The 25,476-nt window shown below is 40.9% G+C and overlaps 1 protein-coding gene across 3 annotated transcripts in view; it reads left to right on the top strand.

Moving 5' to 3' along the window:
* Positions 1–25,476, top strand: part of LOC133550051 (syntaxin-binding protein 6-like) — a 154,257-nt gene that overhangs the window by 11,510 nt on the left and 117,271 nt on the right. Inside the window, exon 2 of one of the 3 annotated variants that reach the window (XM_061896065.1) lies at positions 8,520–8,717. The exons of 1 other annotated variant lie outside the window; for it this stretch is intronic. In XM_061896065.1, the coding sequence (XP_061752049.1) occupies positions 8,564–8,717 (154 nt within the window). In that variant the 5' untranslated portion in view covers positions 8,520–8,563. Of the gene's footprint in view, positions 1–8,519; positions 8,718–25,476 lie in introns of those variants that run through there. One more of the 3 variants, XM_061896066.1, reaches the window with a different exon arrangement.

The following is a 25,476-nucleotide window of genomic DNA, read 5'->3' as shown; positions in this document are numbered from 1 at the left end:
GTTGTTATGTAAATACAAGAGTTTCAGAGTCTTCTACTTTCCACTGTTGTTATCTTTGTTTTTAGCAACCAGATGATTATGAAGCAATGAGCTCAGAAAGCACAAATAAAGTAGTTTCTATGTGAATGAGAAGGAATTAAGATTGCATTCCACTTGGCTGAGTATCTATTTTCACAGTTCTTTACATTTTGACAATGAGAATGTAAATCCTACACACAGAATTTAGCGAAAGCACTGCAGAAGCTTGTTTGTATATTTGTCCCATATTCTACCATGAATTGATTAACGTGGACCCCGACTTAAACAAGTTAAAAAAACTTATTGGGGTGTTACCATTTAGTGGTCAATTGTACGGAATATGTACTGAACTGTGCAATCTACTAATACAAGTTTCAATCAATCAGTACAGTCAAGTTGTCGCTGCTACAGAACTAAATCACGTTGCCTTGCACCGTATGCTAAATGGGCCTCGCGATATTGCGTTTATCAATTTCTAAGCCAAAAGCGAGATTTCAACTAATGACATTTCCAAACCATCCCTGTAAAACGGCTGATCCAACAAAACAGAATTCATCGTCATGGACTCACTAGCTGCAGAAGCTAGCTCTTCAATCAGCTAAATAGACTCAACAACTCCAATTTATGAAACTGAAACAATACAAAAAGAATGCCATCACAAATTGATAATACGAACACAGACACTTGTAAATGTGTTAGCATATTCGTTAATGCTAACGGTGCTAGCTTGATTAAATTACGTAAGCCACGTATAAATATGCATGATAACACTCCTACAGACATCACAAATGGGACGGTTTAGTGAGTATGAATCATTGTAGTTCCATTGTAAAACTAACGACCGTTGCTTGGAGTAATGAATGCAGAATCCTTTCGAGCAAAAACGCTATGAACAGTTTTACTTTCGGTTCAAGGCAGGAATTAGAGGTACATTTTCAACCTTATCATACACACAGAATTTAGCGAAAGCACTGCAGAAGCTTGTCTGAATATTTGTCCCATATTCTACCATTAATTGATTAAGGTGGACCCCGACTTAAACAAGTTGAAAAACTTATTCGGGTGTTACCATTTAGTGGTCAATTGTACTAAATATGTACTGAACTGTGCAATCTACTAATAAAAGTTTCAATCAATCAGTACAGTCAAGTTGTCGCTGTTATAGAAACTAAGTCACGTTGCCTTGCACCGTATGCTAAATGGGCCTCGCGATATTGCGTTTATCAATTTCTAAGCCAAAAGCGAGAATTCAACTAATGACATTTCTCCCAGAAATGCTCTTTAGTCTAGCGCCAGACCTTTTTATGTTCCACAGAGTTCCCTCTGGGCTGACGTAATCTCTACACAACAATGACCTCCAGCCAACAATGGCTCCCTTCCAGCCCCACTTACATTACGAAGTGGACAAGTTTGTTTGTGGATTATTTACTGCTCAAATCTACTCTTTTTTTTTTTTTTTTTTTTTTCTTTGCTTCTTAGCCCCCCTTGACCCCTACAAAAAAGAAACTTTAGAAAGATTGCAGCAACTGACAAATGTTGGACATTTTAAAGGGGAAAGGAACGTCTTTAAAAAATGGTGCCTATTGTTCACAGTCAATATGAAAGACATGACGACGGATGTAATTTTTTTTTAATGCATTCTAACTCTAAACGTAAATAAAAGCCTGTTTACAGCGGAGCCAAATAGGAAGTCCTCTTTCTACCCATAAAACCCAATTAAAAAAACATCCAAAAAGTGCCAACAATACTCCATTTACATGTTGTGCCTTGAATATTAACCAATAATTAGTGATATTGTTATTATAATCACTAACACAGTCAAACAACTGATAGCTGCACCGTGATAAAAAGGTTGTGTGCCTATGTTTACATCCAGTGATAAGATGCTTTCGCACTTCCCTGCTCATGTTAGTTTATTGTAGATTATTAATCATGCCTACTACTTGGATAGTAGAAGGACGAGGATGTAATCTGACATGTTGGTCCACTTTGACAGCCATTTTAGACCAAAAATGGCGAATGACATTAAAAGACGCTTGGTACCACGCCTCTTTTCTTTGCGAGGATTATGAGTCATTTATCATCTAAACGGGAATATAACAACTAGGGCTGCGATGCGAATCTTTGGGATTCCCACGATTCGATTCAATATCGATTCTTGGGGTCACGATTCGATTCAAAATCGATTTTTTTTTTTTAATTCAACACGATTCTCGATTAAAAAACTATTTTTTCCCGATTTAAAAGGATTCTCTATTCATTCAATACATAAGATTTCAGCAGGATCTACCCCAGTCTGCTGACATGCAAGCGGAGTAGCAGATTTTTGTAAAAAGCTTTTATAATTGTAAAAGACAATGTTTTATCAATTGATTGCAATGATGTAAGTTTGTTTTAACTATTAAACAAACCAAAAATATGACTTATTTTATCTTTGTGAAAATATTGGACACAGTGTGTCAAGCTTATGAGATGCGATGCAAGTGTAAGCCACTTTGACACTATTGTTCTTTTTTTATATTTTTATAAATGTCTAATGATAATGTCAATGAGGGATTTTTAATCACTGCTATGCTGAAATTATAATTAATATTGATACTGTTGTTGATAATATTCATTTTTGTTTCACTACTTTTGGTTTGTTCTGTGTCGTGTTTGTGTCTCCTCTCAATTGCTCTGTTTATTGCAGTTCTGAGTGTTGCTGGGTCACGTTTGGTTTTGGAATTGGATTGCATTGTTATGGTATTGCTGTGTATTGTTTTGTTGAATTGATATAAAAATTTAAAATAAATAGATTTTTTTTTAAATGAGAATCGATTCTGAATCGCACAATGTGAGAATCGCTATTCAAATTCGAACCAATATTTTCACACACCCCTAATAACATCCTATCAGTCGCCATCCTAATGACAGCAGACATTGTACAGTATGTGATTTTTTAATACGTCTGTTGGCTCTCATAAAGTCTGCAGTAAGTGGAAATCAGTGATGTAGCAGGAAAAAAAAGTAAACGCCGTTTTTTTTAAATTAATGCGCCGTGTATGCTTAAAATGATCTCAATACGTACATACTAAATATTATATATATACCCATTTATTAAGGGTGTAACGGTATGTGTATTTGTATTGAACAGTTTCGGTACGGGGGTTTCGGTTCGGCATGTGGGCGTACCGAACGAGTTTGGACTCAGAAGTCTTCACAAGCTGTTCTGCTTTCTGCTTCTGTCAGAGCAGTGAGCACCCAGCATTGTCCCGCCCACACAACCATCTGATTGGTTACATACAAAGCCAATCAGCAGTGCGTATTCAGAGCGATGTAACAGCCAATCAGCAGGGCGTATTCAGAGCGATGTAGTCAATGCTTTAGCGTCGAGCAGATATGTGTTTAGCAGGGGAGCAGCGGACTCTACCCAAATTATACCAAACACTTCCCAGTCACAACTATTACACACATAACTATGAGCCCGTTGACCTTCTAGAAACTTAAACTGCAGCTCAGCTAGCTCACAGTATAGGCTTGAGGTGAAGGCTAATTAGCTTTTAGCGTAACCTTTGCTCATTTTGCTGTGTGTGTGTGTGAGCGTGTGTGAGTGTGCGTGCGTGCGTGTGTGTGTGTGTGTGTGCGTGCTTGTGTGTGTGTGTTAGTGGCAGCAAAGCCCTGTCTGTCTGTTATTTCATTGAACTCCATTGTGTTTAGGGATGAATAGTCTCTCCTATTGCAATTGTACTATTTTTCAGCAATAGTTACATTAATCATTAGTAATGTAGCAGCCTAGTTTTGAATAGCAGGGTCCCTGCTATCACATGTGGATAAAAATACAACAATTACATAATAAAAGTCAACTACAGGCTTCCCAAATGCTGTAATAAATTAAGCATGATGAGTTGACATTAAACAGTTTCAATGGAAACTGTTTAATGTTGAACTTTTTATATGTAGAAGAAAGGTTTTTTCATTTTATATAATCAAAGCAACAACTTGAGGCAGTTTAATGTGGATTAACATGGGCAGAATTATTATAGTTTTCCCAATGTTAAAAGGATAAAGCCATTGTTTACAAATTTTGTAAATAAATAACCCAAAAATTTACATTTTGTTGTTTTCTCACTGTACCGAAAATGAACCGAACCGTGATCTCTCAACCGAGGTACGCACCGAACCGAAATTTTTGTGTACCGTTACACCCCTACCGTTTATACATAACATCTATACTTATATCATGTATATAAAACCTTAATGGAGCTGGTTAGATGTTTTTTTCAAGGGCTTTGTAGGCAGAATAAAGCGACTCCAATAGGTTCCATTGCTATCGGACTTTTGATCGCATGTATTTAATATTTGGAATGCATTAAAAAAAGCAAAACATTTGTTCTAGTCTTACATAATCATTGTGAATAATTGGCAAAATTCCCCCCAAAAGTGCAGTTCCCCTTTAAGGTCTGTTTTTAATTAGTGTACTGAAACGATAGTGTAGCTTTCGGACCCACTTTCTCTCACCGCACAGTAGTTACAAATAGTTACGGATGACACATTCTCGGCAGTACGGGCGGCTGGTGTGGTTTGTGCTGCTTGAGTGGTTGTGTGTGTCTCCAGTGTGCGACTGATCAAATGCACAATTCTCGTGGGAGCATTTGGACCTCATTAACCCACTTTTTCTGTCCACAGGCATCCACTTTAAGTCAGCAAACTTGAGAATTCTGCACTCTGACATGAACAGTGACTCCATTCAAATCCAATCAAACAATGTTGTAAATCGTCGACTTTTGGTAGGCCTGGGCAATATATTGATTTTATTAATACATTACCAGTTTTTCTCTTTTGCAGATGATTAAAAAAAAACAACAACAAAAAAGTTTTTCCTGAGTGGAGATTCACACCACAACACCACAACATGGCTAGTGCTAATTTGAATGAGAGTGAGACGTTTGTTCCAAATAATATTCTTCTCAGAAATTGCGGTAACATACGTGGAACAAATGACTGGATGCTGCAAATAGCAGCAGCACAACGAACGTATTCCAGCATCTGAAACCGAAGCATTCAGTCGAGTGCGGGGAATGCAAATGTCCCGGCAAGAAATCTGCGTTCAAAGGACTCCGGCTTATTAGTGATTCTCAAAGCCCAGAAAAAGTCTGCGGGCTATAGAGCGTTTTCATTTCGGGCTCCAGTACTCTGGAATGCCCTCCCGGTAAAAGTTTGAGATGCCACCACAGTAGAAGCATTTAAGTCTCACCTTAAAACTCATTTGTATACTCTAGCCTTTAAATAGACTCCCTTTTTAGACCAGTTGATCTGCCGTTTCTTTTCTTTTTCTCCTATGTCCCACTCTCCCTTGTGGAGGGGGTCCGGTCCGATCCGGTGGCCATGTACTGCTTGCCTGTGTATCGGCTGGGGACATCTCTGCGCTGCTGATCCGCCTCCGCTTGGGATTTTTGCAACTCAACGCCAAAAAAACGGAAATGCTGATTATCGGTCCTGCTAGACACCAACCTCTATTTAATAATACAACTCTAACATTTGACAACCAAACAATTAAACAAGGCGACACGGTAAAGAATCTGGGTATTATCTTCGACCCAACTCTCTCTTTTGAGGCACACATTAAAAGCGTTACTAAAACGGCCTTCTTTCATCTCCGTAATATCGCTAAAATTCGCTCCATTTTGTCCACTAAAGACACTGAGATCATTATCCATGCGTTTGTTACGTCTCGCCTCGACTACTGTAACGTATTATTTTCGGGTCTCCCCATGTCTAGCATTAAAAGATTACAGTTGGTACAAAATGCGGCTGCTAGACTTTTGACAAGAACAAGAAAGTTTGATCACATTACGCCTGTACTGGCTCACCTGCACTGGCTTCCTGTGCACTTAAGATGTGACTTTAAGGTTTTACTAATTACGTATAATATACTACACGGTCTAGCTCCATCCTATCTTGCCGATTGTATTGTACAAAAAATGTACAGAAATCCGCGCCACTGGGTCATTATTGTCACCGATGTCCCACTGGGTGTGAGTTTTCCTTGCCCTTATGTGGGCCTACCGAGGATGTCGTAGTGGTTTGTGCAGCCCTTTGAGACACTAGTGATTTAGGGCTATATAAGTAGACATTGATTGATTGATTGAAACAAGACCGTAATGACAAACACATTTGGGTTAAAAAGCATCATACTGTGGTGTAGGGCTGGGCGATATCGATTTATACTCGATATATAACGGGTCTCCGTATGATATAGAAAATGACTATATCGTGATATTCGAGTATACATTCTCACACAGTTGCTTTTAGCTGCGGGCATTACACAGCATGCCTTTCCCACTCTTTCTTGTCTCTCCTTCTCACAGAGACTTAAACAAGCGCACCTTCTTACATACGTCACGCGTGCAATGTCACACGCCCTCCCCGAGCAGAGAGGTAGCTACAAGGGTAACATTAGCTCTGTATGCTAACGCTGCGTTGCGATTGGTAATACGAGAGAAAGAAGATGCCAATCTGGTAACAAATGAAGGAAGAAATTAATTCCCCCCCAAAAAACAGTACGGGGTGCATCATATGGCGGTGGTTTGACTTCAAGCAGGAATATGTTGAACAATTATGCGGCAAAAGCGTTGCTACAAAAAGTAGCAGCACTGCTATTTCATTTTTTTTTTGACAGTTATTGAAATATCTTCTGTGACATCGTGCACAAAAGAGGACTTTATTTGTTTTAAACTAATGTATTGGCGTTTTGTACAAAAGTGCACTTTAATGTGGTGTTTTGCGAAGTCATCTTAGTGACATCATGCACAAAAGTGCACTCATAGCTTGTTTGAAAATGTCTCTGACAATCTTGCACTTGGTTTTGAAATGACATTAATGTTTGTGCCACTGCTAAATAACTGTTTAATAAATACAATTTTAGTCAATTGACTTAGTTGGGATTTCCCTCTCTGCATGAAAGTTTATATTGAGCATGTATTAATGCAGTATGAACAAGAATGATTTAATGTAGACACATAGAATCATCGTACTGCTGTGATTATATGCATCAAGTGTTCATTCAAGGCCAGGGCAAAATAGCGCGATATATATCGTGTATCGTGACATGGCCCAAAAATATCGAGATATTAATAAAAGGCCATATCGCCAGCCCTACTGTGGTGGAATAATTTACACCTGGTATGTATGATGATATCATTTTAAGATGAGAAAGAAGCACAATATTGAACTTTCACTATAGCAGTTGCTCTGCACACTTGCAGGATGTGTGAGTGAAAAAGCCTGCATTTATCCATTTACTAGAGTCCTGTCAATGTTTTACTTGATTATTTATTTGCATACAATGTATAATACTACATTGTGTCGTAGCCCTTAGCGCACTAGTTGCCAGCTGGCAACTCGAGCGCTTATTGCCTGCCAGCGTTTAGTGACACAATACTGTTTTTATTTGTATATCCTTAATGGTATCTTTTATGATTAGTTCAATGCAAAATACAAATGATAGTTTCATACAAGACAAAATAAGTAGTCCTTCTCTCCGTCAGTTTGGGGGTCCTTGGCCCGGAAAGCATTGACAACCCCTGTTCAAGACCAGTGTGTTTCAACCACTGTTAGTGTGCCGCGAGATACAGTCTGGTGAGCCGTGGGAGATTATCTAATTTCACCTATTTGGGTTAAAAATATTTTTTGCAAACCAGTAATTATAGTTATTTGTTGTCGTTGAGTGTCGGTGCTTTCTAGTGCTCGGTATAGTAACCGTGTAATACTCTTCCGTATGAGTAGGTGGCAGCCGGTAGCTATTTGTTTAGTAAATGTCGGGAACAGCGGGAGACAGCGTGAAGGTAAAAGGGTGTCTAATTCTTGAACCAAAAATAAACAAAAGGTAAGTGCCCCTAAGAAAAGGCATTGGAGCTTCTGGAAGGCTACGCAGAACGAAACAAAGACTGAACTGGCTAAAAAGTAAATAAAAACAGAATGCTGGACTACAGCGAAGACTTAATGTGTAGCAAAGACGGCATCCACAATATACATCCGAATATGACATGACATTCAACAATGTCTCTACAAAGGATTAAAAACAACTGAAATATTCTTGATTGCTCAAACAAAGTAGATGCGGGAAATATCGCTCAAAGGAAGACATGAAACTGCTAAAGAAAAATACTAAAAAAAGATAAAAAGCCACCAAAACAGGAGCGTAAGAGAAGAACTAAAAAACTACACACAGGAAAACAGTAAAAAAACTCAATAAGTCACGGCGTGATGTTACAGGTGGTGACAGTACAGAGACAAGAGCTATAGATGCATGGTTGATTATGGTTCGAAGTCATATCCAACAATTGCCACAATGACTTTTTACTGTCAACTGACTTTTGTTTTTTAATGATTTCTGCTGATGGTGTGCCACCAAAAATTTTCAACACCAAAAATGTGCCTTGGCTCCAAAAAGGTTGAAAAACCCTGCTCTAGACATCATCAATTATCTTCTGTCGTCTTCTCTCTCTCCTCTGCCCACTCAGTTGAGCGCACTCTTGGAACCGGTTGGTCCCGCCAGTTGTCCCGAATGAGTGCCAAAGCAGCCATCCACAAGGAGGTCTTCGTACCCCACGACGAGAAGATGCTGGTGGCCGTGCAGGTGAAGCGGAAGACCAAGAAGAAGATCCCATTTCTGGCAACTGGCGGACAGGGGGACTACTTGACCTTCATCTGCCTCTCAGGTGACTGCCTCGAGTCACAAATTTCCAAACGTCAGCCTTAATTCCCACTCTGATGTTCCCGATGACGAGTGTGTTTTCTCTGCCGCGCTAAATCAATTAACGGCTGAGCTGTAGGTCAACCCTGATTAGATTTACTCCGAAATTGAATGATTGTTACGCTACAGAGGAGGGTTTAATTTCGGTTTCATTGCCTGTTAATTGAATTAGCTATGCGTGGCGCGGTAAAAACAGAGCTCGCCAATTTGAGCCTGAAAGCGGCGGATCAATCAAATGGGAAGTCGAAATGGAAATCTGGGTGCAGGAGATCGCATCGCAATGTTCAAAGGTTTGGAATTAATCACGACTTGTTGGACTTAAGTGTTCATTAAAGCTAGGAAGGACGTAGACTTGAGTTAACATAAATCAGTTTCAATCAAGAACACTAATCCTTCATTATCAACTTTTCTTTGTAATGCACAGAATGAGCCCAACTCTTGAAAATCACTTGTTTTAGTGCGTAGATGTTGGGCGGCTATTTTTTCATTGGCCTCTGGCATATCTGTAATGGTTATTAATTAGGAATGCACCATTTTTTACAGAGACCAATACGGTCCTGCTCCTTAAGACTGACCCTGATCGTTTTTTTTTTAATATTTTTTTGAAATTTAACTTTAACTGTAGTTTGTGCACACATAGAGGTAACAAAGTCATGGCTGTCTTGATTTTGCAATAATTTCTACAATGCTTATTTTTTGTGATAGAGTGATTAGAGCACATACTTGTTTGTCCCAAAAAACATTCATGAAGTTTGGTTCTTTTATGAATTTATTGTGGGTCTACTGAAAAGTTGACCAAATCTGCTGGGTCAAAGGTATACATACAGCAACATACACTATCAATTTTGGTGATGTAGAAAAGTTACAATCAAATCAAATTAGCTTCATGGCATGGCCTCTTAACGTCATGTGAGTCATTGTTATTGACGACACCTGTTGACTTCTCTGATCCCATTTAAATAGGGCTCACGTGATGCAGTCATTAGACTCAGTTACAAACGCGACAATGGGAAAGTCAAAGGAACACAGCACAGATCTGAAAAAACGAATCATTGACTTGAACAAGTCACAAAAGTCACTTTTTGCCATTTCAAAGCAGCATAAGGTCTCAAGAGCAACAGTGCAGACAATTGTTCCTAAGTATAAAGTGCATGGCACAGTTTTGTCACTGCCACAATCAGGAAGAAAACGCGAGCTATCACCTGCTGCTGTATGTATGTTTTATTGGCCTTCATTGCAAAGAGATCAATTGTTTCCTACATTAGCACCAGTGTGCATGTTTGCAGAAGGCCCCCTCTCTATTTTTAGCCTGAGCCGCGTTTAGTGTAACGATCAAAGCGGTTTTATCACATTGTCCTGGTGATCTGTCCATGAATACATGTACTGTAGGAGCATTGCAAAACTTTATGTATGCGCAGTCATTCAGCTATTAAGGTCATTGCGTCCACGAAAAGCAACAATCCAGTCTGTGTGCATGAGAGATGCATGGCTGGTGTGTGACTGTGAATGCCCATATGCACTGTACAGTACAGTATGTAAGGCCGGGGGTGGGGGTTGGGTTGGGACTTTCAGTAGCACAAATTTGAGAGCCCCTGGCCATACAGTGGTCGAGTTATGTAATGCATGGTCTGTCACAGCTGAACAGTGAGAGGAGGCAGACGCAAGCATGAATGTGGTGCCAAGATAAAACACTAAAACATCATTGACGCTGTACTTCAACATGCTTTCATAGCTTTCTACGATTGCTGGATTTTATTGTGCATGCATTAACCCATTCATCAAATTCACTCATTTGACCAGAATGACAACACATCTCAGCTTACCACAACAACGACGAAGTATAGCCACAGTTTTCTTTCATGAAAATACAAATCTAAAAGTAAAAACCGCACTCTTGACAAATATAGACGTACACCTATCATTACAGTAGCTTATTAGTTTATTAAGGATCCCCATTAGTCTACACCGCAGTGGAGACTATTCTTCCTGGGGTCCAGGCAAAAAACATCACACAACCACAGAACAAACGATTAAAATGCAGTACAACATGATCCAATAATAAATTGTCATAATACAAAAATAGCAACAACAAAGAACCAAAAAATACTAATAGATGTTGTTACATAATAATTTTCATACCAAAGATAAAAATAGCAATATAAAAATAGATATACTGTATACATTTTTGCAAAAATAAAACAAAGAACCAATGGCCTAAAATATCATCAATCAATCAATCAATGTTTACTTATATAGCCCTAAATCACTAGTGTCTCAAAGGGCTGCACAAACCACTACGACATCCTCGGTAGGCCCACATAAGGGCAAGGAAAACTCACACCCAGTGGGACATTGGTGACAATAATGACCCAGTGGGACGTCAGTGACAATGATGACTATGAGAACCTTAGAGAGGAGGAAAGCAATGGATGTCGAGCGGATCTAACATGATACTGTGAAAGTTCAGGCCATTTCCTGCAAGACACCTTTGCAGGAAACAAAGGTATTGCTGCATGCTTTGGCTGGGAAAAAAGTAGAGGCCGGAAAATACAAAATCAAGACCAGTAGTTCACATTGAAATGTTTACATAAAGAATTGCATGTGTTAATGTTAAATTACTTTTTATTTTTAATGATTTTCAACGGGACATTTTTGCCGCAAAGAACAAATCAGTCAGTTTTTGTGTAATTTTGCCATTTTAGGCTCATGTAAGGGGACCTATGATGATAATCTACATTCAAAACACTTCCTTGTGGCCTAGATCAATGGTTCTCAAATGGGGGTACGAGTACCCCTGGGGGTACTTGAAGGTATGCCAAGGGGTACGTGAGATTTTTTTAAAATATTCTAAAAATAGCAACAATTCAAAAATTGAATAATACTTTGGCAAAATAAACTGTGAAAAGAAATGCAATAATGCAATATTCAGTGTTGACAGCTAGATTTTTTTTGTGGACATGTTCCATAAATATTGATGTTAAATATTTATTTTGTGAAGAAATTTTTAGAATTAAGTTCCTGAATCCAGATGGATCTCTATTACAATCCCCAAAGAGGGCACTTTAAGTTTATGATTACTTCTATGTGTAGAAATCTTTATTTATAACTGAATCACTTCTTTATTTTTCAACAAGTTTTTAGTTATTTTTATATCTTTTTTTCCAAATAGTTCAAGAAAGACCACTACAAATGAGCAATATTTTGCACTGTTATGCAAGTTAATGAATCAGAAACTGATGACATAGTGCTGTATTTTACTTCTTTATCTCTTTTTTTTTCAACCAAAAATGCTTTGGTCTTATTAGGGGGTACTTGAATAAAAAAAATATTCTTTGGGGGTACAACCACTGGCCTAGATAATATGTTTTGGATATGTTTCGGTGTAAATTTTGCTCCGCAGTCACAATTCTAACCCGTTTTCCGAGTCCGTCTCCAAAGATGTTCGTTTCTGGAGGCATTCCCAAATTGCAAATAAAACCACACCGGCCCTCTCCAAAAAGATCATATCTTTTTGAAATTGTACACTGTTTATATAGAACTTGAAGTCATCACCGTTGTGTTTTTCAAAATGTGGTCAAAAATAAATAATCTATAGATTCACCCGGTCACAATGTTAGTTGTACCTGCACCATAGCTGCCAACTCTTCCGGATTCTCTGTAAAAGAGAACATAATGTTTCTGTGAGGCTTTACAATACTAAAGTTTGTCGATCATAATGACACATTTACATTGTTTAAATGGGGTATACTAAGTCTCCAACCAAAGCAACATCAAAAACGAGGAAAAGGAAAAATCCTTAATGTGCCACAATAGTTAGAACTGCACACAGAGTACAGCTAGCGTTCTCATGAGCATTTAGCACTGATCACAAGCAATGTAACAAATACATCATCTCTTACCATCTATATAAACTCTGACAAGCACAAGCTGCTGAAGCCACAAAGCAGAGCTAGAGCTTCTTCAGGTACGTCACGCAGAAATATTTAGCTAGTTAGCCAGCGGGCCAACTACGGCCAGCGAATACCGTTGAATAGTAGTCAACAACTTCCTTGCTTACATTTCTGCAGCAGATTTCTAACGGCAGCCAAAAACTTCACAGACCATTGTTATATTTGTGTTTTATTTTCTAACACACCTGGTACACGCAGGATTTATGACAATTTTTTTAAAGTAGTTTATAAAAAAATAGCAGCGTGCTCTTGTCACAGAAAGGGTCTTTGACTGTCACAATGTATGACTTTTTGACTCTTCGGTATTATTCATATGATGAGATAAAGTATGGAAGTCCTACATTATATTTATAAAATAAATATAAAAAGTTAAAAGTTAAAGTACCAATGATTGTCACACACACACTAGGTGTGGGGAAATTATTCTCTGCATTTCACCCATCACCCTTGATCACCCGGGAATCATTTATGGTGATTTAACCCCCAATTCCAACCCTTAACGCTGATTGCCAAGCAGGGAGGTAATGGGTCTATTTTTATAGTCTTTGGTATGACTCAGCCGGGATATGAACTCACAACCTACCCATCTCAGGGCAGACACTCTAACCACTAGGCCACTGAGTAAGTGGATAAAGTGAATAAGCGGTAGGAAATGAATGGATGGAGGATATAAATATAAAGGGTGGAATGCCGTCTCCGGGTTGGGGAGGAGACCCTGCCCCAAGTGGAGGAGTTCAAGTACCTAGGAGTCTTGTTCACGAGTGGGGGAAGAGTGGATCGTGAGACCGACAGGCGGATCGGTGCGGCGTCTTCAGTAATGCGGACGTTGTACCGATCCGTTGTGGTGAAGAAGGAGCTGAGCCGGAAGGCAAAGCTCTCAATTTACCGGTCGATCTATGTTCCCATCCTCACCTATGGTCATGAGCTTTGGGTCATGACCGAAAGGATAAGATCACAGGTACAAGCGGCCGAAATGAGTTTCCTCCGCCGTGTGGCGGGGCTCTCCCTTAGAGATAGGGTGAGAAGCTCATCCATCCGGGAGGAGCTCAAAGTAAAGCCGCTGCTCCTCCACATCGAGAGGAGCCAGATGAGGTGGTTCGGGCATCTGGTCAGGATGCCACCCGAACGCCTCCCTAAGGAGGTGTTTAGGGCACGTCCAACCGGTAGGAGGCCACGGGGAAGACCCAGGACACGTTGGGAAGACTATGTCTCCCGGCCGGCCTGGGAACGCCTCGGGATCCCCCGGGAAGAGCTGGACGAAGTGGCTGGGGAAAGGGAAGTCTGGGTTTCCCTGCTTAGGCTGTTGCCCCCGCAACCCGACCTCGGATAAGCGGAAGAAGATGGATGGATGGATGGATGGAGGATATAAATATTTAAGCTACAAGTTATGTCCCCAGATTCTTAACTTTATGAACATATGACCCCATAACCGTTTTGTTAAATCTAGAGTTTTATATCTTGATGTTATTTTTGTATTTGATCATGTTTTTAAAACATTTTTAATCAATCAATCAATCAATCAATCAATCAATCCATCAATGTTTATTGATATACAGTAGCCCTTAATCACTAATGCTTTAAAAGGCTGCACAAACCCCAACGACATCAGGGCACAATAAAACTCAACCCAATGGGACAACGAGAAACATTGGGATATAACAGACTGTCGCAAGTACCTCTTAGAAGTTAACAAGACTTTACACAAGAGTAAAGTACCTTGACAGCCACCCATCTGTTCAAAACTTTACTGTAATTATCCAAGGCTGTCGACCTCAAAATAACACAAATATCTTTCATCATCATTTGTTATTGCTCATCTCGTCTTGTTGGCTCGTCATTCAGGAAGCTGTGGTCTGAAGTGGTACTGTACTTGTTTTGATGACGGTTTTAGTGTCAAACGGAGGTACTCTTTAAAAACAAGGCACATCAAACAAGTTTTCATTGGATATTCAGCTATATTCTGTACTTTCACGGGGAATCTGATTGTATGTTAAAAAGTCCAAATTATCATCTGAGAGTTAAAGGGGAACATTATCACAATTTCAAAAGGGTTAAAAACAATAAAAATCAGTTCCCAGTGGCTTGTTTTATTTTTCAAATTTTTTTTTCAAAATTTTACACCTCCCGGAATTTCCCTAAAAAAAGCTTTAAAGTTCTTGATTTTCGCTATTTGCGATGCGACTGTCCATTTCCCTGTGAGGTCATACAGTGCTGCCAATACAAACAACATGGCAGTTACCACAGCAAGATATAGCGACATTAGCTTGGATTCAGACTCGGATTTCAGCGGTTTAAGCGATTTAACAGATTACGCATGTATTGAAACAGATGGTCAGAGTATGGAGGCAGATAGCGAAAACGAAATTGAAGAAGAAATTGAAGCTATTGAGCGAATAGCTATTGACGCTATTCGGCCATAGCATGGGTGTACCTAATGAAGTGGCCCATAGCATGGCTGCCTTATTAGCATCGCCGGTAAAATGTGCGGACCAAACGATCAGGACTTTCGCATCTTGTGACACTGGAGCAACTTAAATCCGTCAATTGGTAAGTGTTTGTTTCGCATTAAATGTGGGTATATAGTTTCAAATGTACATACAGCTAGCGTAAATAGCATGTTAGCATCGATTAGCGTAGCATGTTAGCATCGATTAGCTGGCAGTCATGCCGTGACCAAATATGTCTGATTAGCACATAAGTCAACAACATCAACAAAACTCACCTTTGTGATTTCGTTGACTTAATCGTTGCAAATGCATCTGCAGGTTATCCATACATCTCTGTGCCATGTCTGCCTTAGCATCGCCGGTAAAATGTGCAGACACTGGCAAATTCAATGGGGGTCTGGCAGCAGATTTCTTGCCAGTGGTGCAACTTGAATCCCTCCCTGTTAGTGTTGTTACACCCTCCGACAACACACCGACGAGACATGATGTCTCCAAGGTTCCAAAAAATAGTCGAAAAAACGGAAAATAACAGAGCTGAGACCCGGTGTTTGTAATGTGAAAATGAAAATGGCGGGTGTGTTACCTTGGTGACTTCACGTTCTGACGTCATCGCTAAAAGACCGATAAACAGAAAGGCGTTTAATTTGCCAAAATTCACCCATTTAGAGTTCGGAAATCGGTTAAAAAAATACATGGTCTTTTTTCTGCAACATCAAGGTATATATTGACGCTTGCATAGGTTTGGTGATAATGATCCCCTTTAACCTATGCCTGTGGTTGGTTTCAAGCAATGGAATAACAAAAAAAAAACAACCTAGTTTGGAGAGCAGGAATTCTTGTTAAAGAATTGTAAAGAGATTCAGGAAAACTTTTCTTAGCGTTTCTTATGTTTGGCTTAACTTTGACTTCTTATTTCACTATAAAACAACAGTATTGCCATAAAGTCTAATACACTCTTCGGCATCTCACCAAATTGGGAGCAAAATTAAAACCTAGAGTCGAGCTAGTATGTTCTGCTGCGATATTTCTGTAAGTTTCTCTCAGAATTGTTTTACCGCCCCTAACAACAACAACATCACAGGGGTTTTTCTGGAGAGAAGCCAGCAAGCTCAATGCGGCCCAAGTCAGTTAGCGAGCATTCTCTTTGATCATTGGGCTCCATGCGGTGCCTTTATGGCTGGACCTCAGGGCAGAATGTTTGGCAACAGAGATGAGAGAGCCCAAGATAAGGCCTAGAGAACGTTTCACCGGCCTCACAGTGTTTTTAGTCTTGCATGATTCTCACAGGATCTCTTACTGGTCCTAGAGGACATCATTCCTACTTCTTCAACCTCAGGAATTCAGTTTGCATCCTTGTTGTGGACTCCCCCAGTCTGTCACAACACAGGCCTCTGTGTGTTTATGCTGGATGATGTTGTGTGGATGTCAGTGTGGGCATCCATGTAGGAGTATTCTCAAGAGAGTATTACAGCACACATGGCTATGTAGGCATATTGTAAGATGGTGTGTTTGCAAGTTTGATTGCCTGTGTAGATTGTCTCATACACGTCCACATGTGTGTGTTGGATCAAGATCGCATAATAGTGACTATAATTGATTATAATTTGTGGCTGTGGGTTGTGCTCCAAATCCTTTGGAGGACATGAGGTAGAAGAGTTACACCAAAAAGTATTTTCATGACTGCATCTCTCTCTGGATAACTTGAACAGTTATCGCTAGAATTGTCCCCCCTTTTAAAGATATGTTGATTTACAAACTAAGAATCTAATTCAGTAGTTGAGCCTGGTGATTCATTAAATATTGCACTCACACCTCCAGCCATCTCTTGCAGTTCCATATGCTACACTATTTTCATCATTGGCTCGCTGCTCCATGGCTATTGATTATCCCACGAGATGAATGGGCGAGCATATTGCGTAACTCACTGGTAAATTAGGCTCCATGCCTTGTTTATTCGCTCTACCAAGACCTTTGTCTGACTTTCTTGCTTTCCATGCATTAGCTAAAGCTTTTCTAGGTCCTTACGCCAATGTTAGCTCAACCTTCCCAACTAGAGGGAAACACATAAAACATCCATCCAGACTATGGTAAATACATATTTATAAGACATGTATTTATTTGTCTTTGGGCTTATGGAATAACAGTGTTCTGAAATGTGTGTTTTGATTGATTGTATCTAGCCAGTGCATTTGATAATGCTAGAAAGGTTGCTTATTTCACTTTTAAATGATCATGCACAGGCGCATACATTCTACACTGTGCTAAATCTTACCTGCTTCTGCACAAAAGGCTTATTCTGCTGTTTCTCATATTCTTGTTTGATCTTCTTTGATTGAAGTTAGAATTAAGAAACTAGTAAAAACTTACATTATCCCTAAAGTAACACCTAGGTCAGGGATAGGGAACCTATGGCTCCAGAGCCAGATGTGGCTCTTTTGATGACTGCATCTGGCTCTCAAATACATCTGAGCTGACATTGCTTAACACGATTAGTAATGAATAATTCCGCCAGTAATCGGTGTTAAAAATAACGTTTAACATATAAAACATTCTTATGCATTTTAATCCATCCATCTGTTTTTCAACCGCACCTGTTCAATAAGTCACATCAATGGTAAGAAATCCATCCATCTATTCTCTACCGCTTGTCCCTTTTGGGGTTGCTGGAGCCTATCTCAGCTGCATTTGGGCAGAAGGCGGCGTACACCCTGTACAAGTGGCCACCTCATCGCAGGGCCAACACAGATAGACAGACAACATTCACACTCACATTCACACACTAGGGCCAATTTAGTGTTGCCAAAGAAGTATTTTATTTATTATTGGTTAGCTTCAGAATAAAAATGATATAAAATATAAGACTTTTACTCTAAAAATGTAGGTCTTACTTAAAAAATGCATGCATTTAGTGGTATTCAGTGTTAGTAAAAATTTGGCTTTCATGGCTCTCTCAGCCAAAAAGGTTGCCGACCCCTGACCTAGGTCATTCACACATGCAGGACATTAAAAATACAGTTCATATATCGGGAAAACCTGACAAAGAGAAGAAATGTACCTAAAATGACTTAAGTGATGGAGTCCGCAGCCCAAGTATTATTCTGCTGCGTCACATAAAACTGGTTTTCTCTTTGGTACAATAATGCAAATGGGTCGTAACCTACACAACCTCGTAACACAGTATACCTGTACTGTATGCTAGCATCGCTGGGAAGCATTTCCCCGTTCCCATCCTGCCTAAGTGCACATACAATGAGGTAGTTGTTTACTTTAGTGCTTAACTGTTTGTGAGTTTATTTTTTGCTCCAAGTTGCCTCTTGTATGTCATCTTCCATTTGATAAAACTTGTTCTGTGTCTGTATTGTTCAATGGTGTGCCTTTGATGTTATGTGTTTTACAAACCCCGTTTCCATATGAGTTGGGAAATTGTGTTAGATGTAAATATAAACGGAATACAATGATTTGCAAATCCTTTTCAACCCATATTCAATTGAATGGACTAAAACGACAAGATATTTGATGTTCAAACTCATAAACTTCATTTTTTTTGCAAATAATAATTAACTTAGAATTTCATGGCTGCAACACGTGCCAAAGTAGTTGGGAAAGGGCATGTTCACCACTGTGTTACATCACCTTTTCTTTTAAAAACACTCAATAAACGTTTGGGAACTGAGGAAACTAATTGTTGAAGCTTTGAAAGTGGAATTTTTTCCAATCCTAGTTTTATGTAGAGCTTCAGTCGTTCAACAGTCCGGGGTCTCCGCTGTCGTATTTTACGCTTCATAATGTGCCACACATTTTCGATGGGAGACAGGTCTGGATTGCAGGCGGGCCAGAAAATTACCCGCACTCTTTTTTAATGAAGCCACGCTGTTGTAACACGTGCTAAATGTGGCTTGGCATTGTCTTGCTGAAATAAGCAGGGGCGTCCATGAAAAAGACGGCGCTTAGATGGCAGCATATGTTGTTCCAAAACCTGTATATACCTTTCAGCATTAATGGTGCCTTCACAGATGTGTAAGTTACCCATGTCTTGGGCACTAGTGCACCCCCATGCCATCACAGATGCTGGCTTTTGAACTTTGCGTCGATAACAGTCTAGATGGTTCGCTTCCCCTTTGGTCCGGATGACACGACGTCGAATATTTCCAAAAACAATTTGAAATGTTGAGTCGTCAGACCACAGAACACTTTCCACACTTCCACTTTGCATCAGTCAATCTTAGATGATCTCGGGCCCAGAGAAGCCGGCGGCGTTTCTGGATGTTGTTGATAAATGGCTTTCGCTTCGCATAGTAGAGCTTTAACTTGCACTTACAGATGTAGCAACAAACTGTATTTAGTGACAGTGGTTTTCTGAAGTGTTCCTGAGCCCATGTGGTGATATCTTTAAGAGATTGATGTCGTTTTTTGATAGAGTGCCGTCTCAGGGATCGAAGGTCACGGTCATTCAATGTTGGTTTCCGGCTGTGCAGCTTACGTGGAGTGATTTCTCCAGATTCTCTGAACCTTTTGATGATATTAGGGACCGTAGATGTTGAAATCCCTAAATTTCTTGCAATTGCACTTTGAGAAACGTTGTTTTTAAACTGTTTGACTATTTGCTCACGCAGTTGTGGACAAAGGGGTGTACCTCGCCCCATCCTTTCTTGTGAATTACTTAGCATTTCATGGAAGCTGATTTTATACCCAATCATGGCACCCACCTGTTCCCAATTAGCCTGCACACCTGTGGGATGTTCCAAATAAGTGTTTGATGAGCATTCCTCAACTTTATCAGTATTTATTGCCACTTATCCCAACTTCTTTGTCACGTGTTGCTGGCATCAAATTCTAAAGTTAATGATTATTTGCAAAAACATTTTTTTATCAGTTTGAACATCAAATATGTTGTCTTTGTAGCATATTCAACTGAATATGGGTTGAAAATGATTTGCAAATCATTCTATTCCGTTTATATTTACATCTAACACAATTCCCCAACTCATATGGAAACGGGGTTTGTACAATGTTTTTGACTAGTGTTCTCTGTCATGGCCCCCTTGCTATTTCCCTTTCCATGTAGAGCTCCAACAGTAGTAAGTCACTGTTTCCAATTGCTGATGCAATACAGAATGTTTCCTTCCAAGCAAGCTGTGGTGCCTCCAACCAGTTTTATGTTGGCTCAAGATCGCCAAGTAATGTCAATACACAGCCTCAAGAGTTTTAAACTTCCTCCTCGTGTTGATAACTAGCCTGATCACATGTTTTTGCAAGGCAGTATTCCACGAGGGGTTGTTACAAGTCAGCAGACAGCGTTGCGTTGGTCATTCTAGCATAAACAGCAAACTGATCCCACAATTTGGGTTGTGGCCACAACTGTGGGTAAGCCACTCCATTCGTTCTGCTCCCGAGTTTTGGAGGAAGCCTCTAGTAAACACTGCTCAGTCTTGGATTATGGAGTTTTCACTTTCCAGACTTTGCTGATATGAAACGGTCTTCAAAAACCCTTCTATATATCCATTTTCTTCCGCTTATTCGAGGTCGGGTCTTTGGGGCACCAGCCTAAGGCCATGTCCACACAAATAGATTAGATTAGATTAGATGGTACTTTATTTATTCCTTCAGGAAAGTTCCTTCAGGAAAATTAAAATGTTCAGCACAATCCTATTCAAAATCAGACAAACATTACAGGGAGACAGAACAGGATCGCTGACGGGTCTGCCGGCTTCCAGCGCCCCTTACAAAAAAGGTGAGATACAGGTAAACAAGTGGGGGGAATGGTAGAAAAAAATAGAAGATTAAAATAAAATGAAAAAATCAGTCTAAGCCTGGGCCCTGGAGAGGGGGTCCAGACTGAGGCCAAGGGAAAAAAACAACTCATAGCCATAGTACAAATCCCTCTTACATGTTTGTAAGAGGGAAACATCAAAGAACACAGAGGACATTAAAGACATTAAAGCAGCTGATGCAACCAGCCACTTCTACATACAGCTATGAATATAGATTAAAAGAAACATATACACTGTGGTGGCCTCTGCGGTGTTCCACGCCATCGTCCGCTGGGGTAGAGGGAGCATGGCCAGAGACAGGAGCAGACCCAACAAAGCAACCAAGAGAGCCGACTCCTCTCTCGGCCGCCAACCAACTCTCGGCCAGTGTCCAGTCCGCATATTATAAATATGGAGAGTTTAAAAAAAACGCATATTTGGGGTTAAAACGATCTCTATCCACACAAGTCTCAAAACGGTCTATGTCTACACACAAATGCATACACCTGCTGTCATGCACATTTTGTCCATTCAGAAGCCTGGAAAAAGAATCCACAGCTGACTTGGTGGTATTATACCTCTGTTATTAATAATTTGTATTAATATTTATTAAAATCAGTCTGCAGTTACACAGAGCCCTGGGAACATTATGAATATTTTTTTAGTGCTGAAACCAAACACTCATGGAATTCTAACATGTGAATTCAGCAACATGGTGTTATATTACATTTGCAGTGAAGTGTACATTATTTCTAAAATCAACACGCACGTTTGAGTGCCTACAACGCAACTCTCTTGGAATTGTAACGCATTTAATGATCAACATAGAGATGCATGTGCAATGAAGTGTAGATAGTTTTTAACATTAACAAGGAGGAAGGGCACATCATGTTTTTTTTTAGTTGCTCGGGTGTGTTTTATGTGCGGTCGCTCCTGCTCCATCGACACAAATGGAACCAATACATGTAAGTTAACTTCATCAATCAATCAATCAATGTTTGCTTATATAGCCCTAAATCACTAGTGTCTCAAAGGGCTGCACAAACCACAACACAAACCACTACGACATCCTCGGTAGGCCCACATAAGGGGAAGGAAAACTCACACCCAGTGGGACGTCGGTGACAATGATGACCCAGTGGGACGTCGGTGACAATAATGACTATGAGAACCTTGGAGAGGACGAAAGCAATGGATGTCGAGCGGGTCTAACATGATACTGTGAAAGTTCAATCCATAATGGATCCAACACAGCCGCGAGAGTCCAGTCCAAAGCGGATCCAACACAGCAGCGAGAGTCCCGTCCACAGCGGAGCCAGCAGGAAACCATCCCAAGCGGAGGCGGATCAGCAGCGCGGGGATGTCCCAAGCCGATACACAGGCAAGCGGTCCATCCTGGGTCCCTACTCTGGACAGCCAGTACGTCATCCATGGCCAACTTCATGATCTGTTGGTCAACAGGGATTAAAACATGAGATCATGTCTTAATCCTGTTAAAGTCTTGCTTGTCAAAGTTGTATCCAAAACAGCTGACTTGTCATTCTTGCTGGCAGGGCTGTCGCAAAGCCCATTTTGATGCGTCATTTTTTGTCACTGCAGAGTGAAAATAGAAGCATGTTTACTTTCAAACGTACAGTAAGTCCTGTTTAAAAGCAGTGTTGTTAAGCTTTGGAAATGACAGCTTGCAACCATGACGCCATCAGAGGAGTACAAGTCTCTGTTTCTGCCATGTAGATAGATAGATAGATAGATAGATAGTACTTTATTGATTCCTTCAGGAGAGTTCCTTCAGGAAAATTAAAATTCCAGCAGCAGTGTACAGAGTTGAGATCAATTTAAATAAAAGTAAAAAGTAAATAATGGGGGTTTAAATGGAAACAAATTAGAGAAATATTACAATAAGAATAAAAACTAAAAAGCAACAATGGGAATACAAATATAACAGTAAAATATAACCGTAAAATAAGAATATAACAAGACAAAGTAGGCAGTAGTGACCATGTTATGAAAACGTATTGCACTGTTATTGTTTTGCATCCCCTGTCATCCTAGTACCCCCCGCCCCCTGCCCCAGAGAGGAGTTGTACAGTCTAATGGCGTGTGGGACAAAGGAGTTTTTGAGTCTATTAGTCCTGCACTTGGGATGAAGCAGTCTAGCACTGAACAGACTCCTCTGGCTACTGATAACGCTATGCAGAGGGTGACTGGCATCATCCAGGATGCTCACTAGTTTGTCAACAGTCCTCTTCTCTGCCACCGTCACCAGTGTGTCCAGTTTCATTCCGATTGTAGAACCGGCCCGCCTGATCAGTTTCTCAAGTCTGGAGCTGTCCTTCTTAGATGTACTGCCCCCCCCCCAGTACACTACCATGTAGAACAGAACACTGGCAACCACAGACTGGCAGTACATCCACAGGAGTTTTTTGCAGATGTTGAAGGAGTGCAGTCTCCTGAGGAAGTACAGCCTGCTCTGTCCTTTCTTGTACACGCGTATGCTGAGTGGAGAGTTTTGGAACTCTACACTTGGGCCAGCGTTTGCAAAAAGTCTGCATTTTTAAGAACAAAAGTATGTGTTTATGTTTAGACAAGAGGCCTAGACACAGCAATAAGTATGCTTTTATTAAGTATCCAGGTTTATGTGAACATGCCCCAGGCAGAGAAGCCCAGACTTTCCTCTTCCCAGCAACTTGGTTCATTTCCCCCACGACGGATCCCAAGGTGTTCCAAGGCCAGTCTCTTCAAAGTGTCCTGGGTTTTTCTCGCAGCCAGTCAAACAGACCCTGAATACCTCCCCAGGGAGGAGTCTGGGAAGCATCCTACCGAGCCATCTCATCTGGTTCCTCTCGATGTGGAGGAGCAGCTACTTTACTCCGAGCCCCTTCCTTATGACAGTTTCTCACCCTATGTCAAAGGGAGGAAGCGCATTTCGGCCGCTTGTATCCACAATTTTGTCCTTTCAGTCACAACCAACGTTCCTTCTAAGGTGCGCGCCTGTGCAATTGTGCACTGCTCACGAGTCCTCTGCCCACGGCAAATCAATGCCGCGCACCAAATCCAATAAAAAAAAAGCAATTTTCAAAGTAACTGACAAGAGGCCACAACAGAGACAACAGTTTTTGTTATCACTGTTCAATTATTGTAACGTCCGTCGAGACGCTTTGAGGAGGACATAAATTCCATCGATCACTTTATTGCGCAAAACTCTTTATAAACACATGACCAAAAACATTGCTAAACAATTTCCATCCAGCAAAGCTGGTCATTTTCCGCCGTACAAACCAGACCAAAACCAACGTCGCCATCTGTCATATCAACAGCAGCCGCTCGTTCTTTCTCGCTTGTGCCAACACATGCACATATGGCACTGAGCCAGTGATGCGTTTACAGCCACACAAAAAGTCGGACATTTCCGACACCGCACACTATGTACAATTCCAGGTCGATACACTATGAGTTACCAATCAAATGTGTGCTAATTCTACTGTCATTTATTAAGAATCTTAATTTATAAGTATTAATCATGAAATGCTGTTATTATATTAAAGAAATACTAATTAAAATATATATATTTTACAATGTACGATCAGTGCCAAAGCTTGGTCCGCATTGCCGGCAGTAAGTCGAACACATTTCCTGTGAGGGTTGGACTCCGCCAAGGCTGTCCTTTGTCACCGATTCTGTTCATAACACTTATGGACAGAATTTCTAGGCGCAGTCAAGGAGTTCCGGTTTGGTGACCGCAGAATTAGGTCTCTGCCTTTTGCAGATGATGTGGTCCTGATGGCTTCATCTGACCGGGATCTTCAGCTCTCACTGGATCGGTTCGCAGCCGAGTGTGAAGAGACCGGAATGAGAATCAGCACCTTCAAGTCCGAGTCCATTGTTCTCGCCCAGAAATGGGTGTAGTGTCATCTCCAGGTTGGGGAGGAGACCCTGCACCAAGTGGAGGAGTTCAAGTACCTAGGAGTCTTATTCACGAGTGAGGGAAGAGTGGATCGTGAGATCGACAGGCGGATCGGTGCGGCGTCTTCAGTAATGCGGACGTTGTACCGATCCGTTGTGGTAAAGAAGGAGCTGAGCCGGAAGGCAAAGCTCTCAATTTACCGGTCGATCTACGTTCCCATCCTCACCTATGGTCATGAGCTTTGGGTCATGACCGAAAGGATAAGATCACGGTTACAAGCGGCTGAAATGAGTTTCCTCCGCCGTGTGGCGGGGCTCTCCCTTAGAGATAGGGTGAGAAGCTCTGCCATCCGGGAGGAACTCAAAGTAAAGCCGCTGCTCCTCCACATCGAGAGGAGCCAGATTAGGTGGTTCGGGCATTTGGTCAGGATGCCACCCGAACGCCTCCCTAGGGAGGTGTTTAGGGCTTGTCCAACCGGTAGGAGGCCACGGGAAGACCCAGGACACGTTGGGAAGACTATGTCTCCCGGCTGGCCTGGGAACGCCTCGGGATCCCCCGGCAAGAGCTAGACAAAGTGGCTGGGGAAAGGAAAGTCTGGGTTCCCCTGCTTAGGCTGTTGCCCCCGCGACCCGACCTCGGATAAGCGGAAGAAGATGGATGGATGGATGGATGG

Source organism: Nerophis ophidion, linkage group LG03 (assembly GCF_033978795.1).
Source record: "Nerophis ophidion isolate RoL-2023_Sa linkage group LG03, RoL_Noph_v1.0, whole genome shotgun sequence".
Taxonomy (NCBI): domain Eukaryota; kingdom Metazoa; phylum Chordata; class Actinopteri; order Syngnathiformes; family Syngnathidae; genus Nerophis; species Nerophis ophidion.
This window is presented reverse-complemented; position numbering and strand designations above follow the sequence as displayed.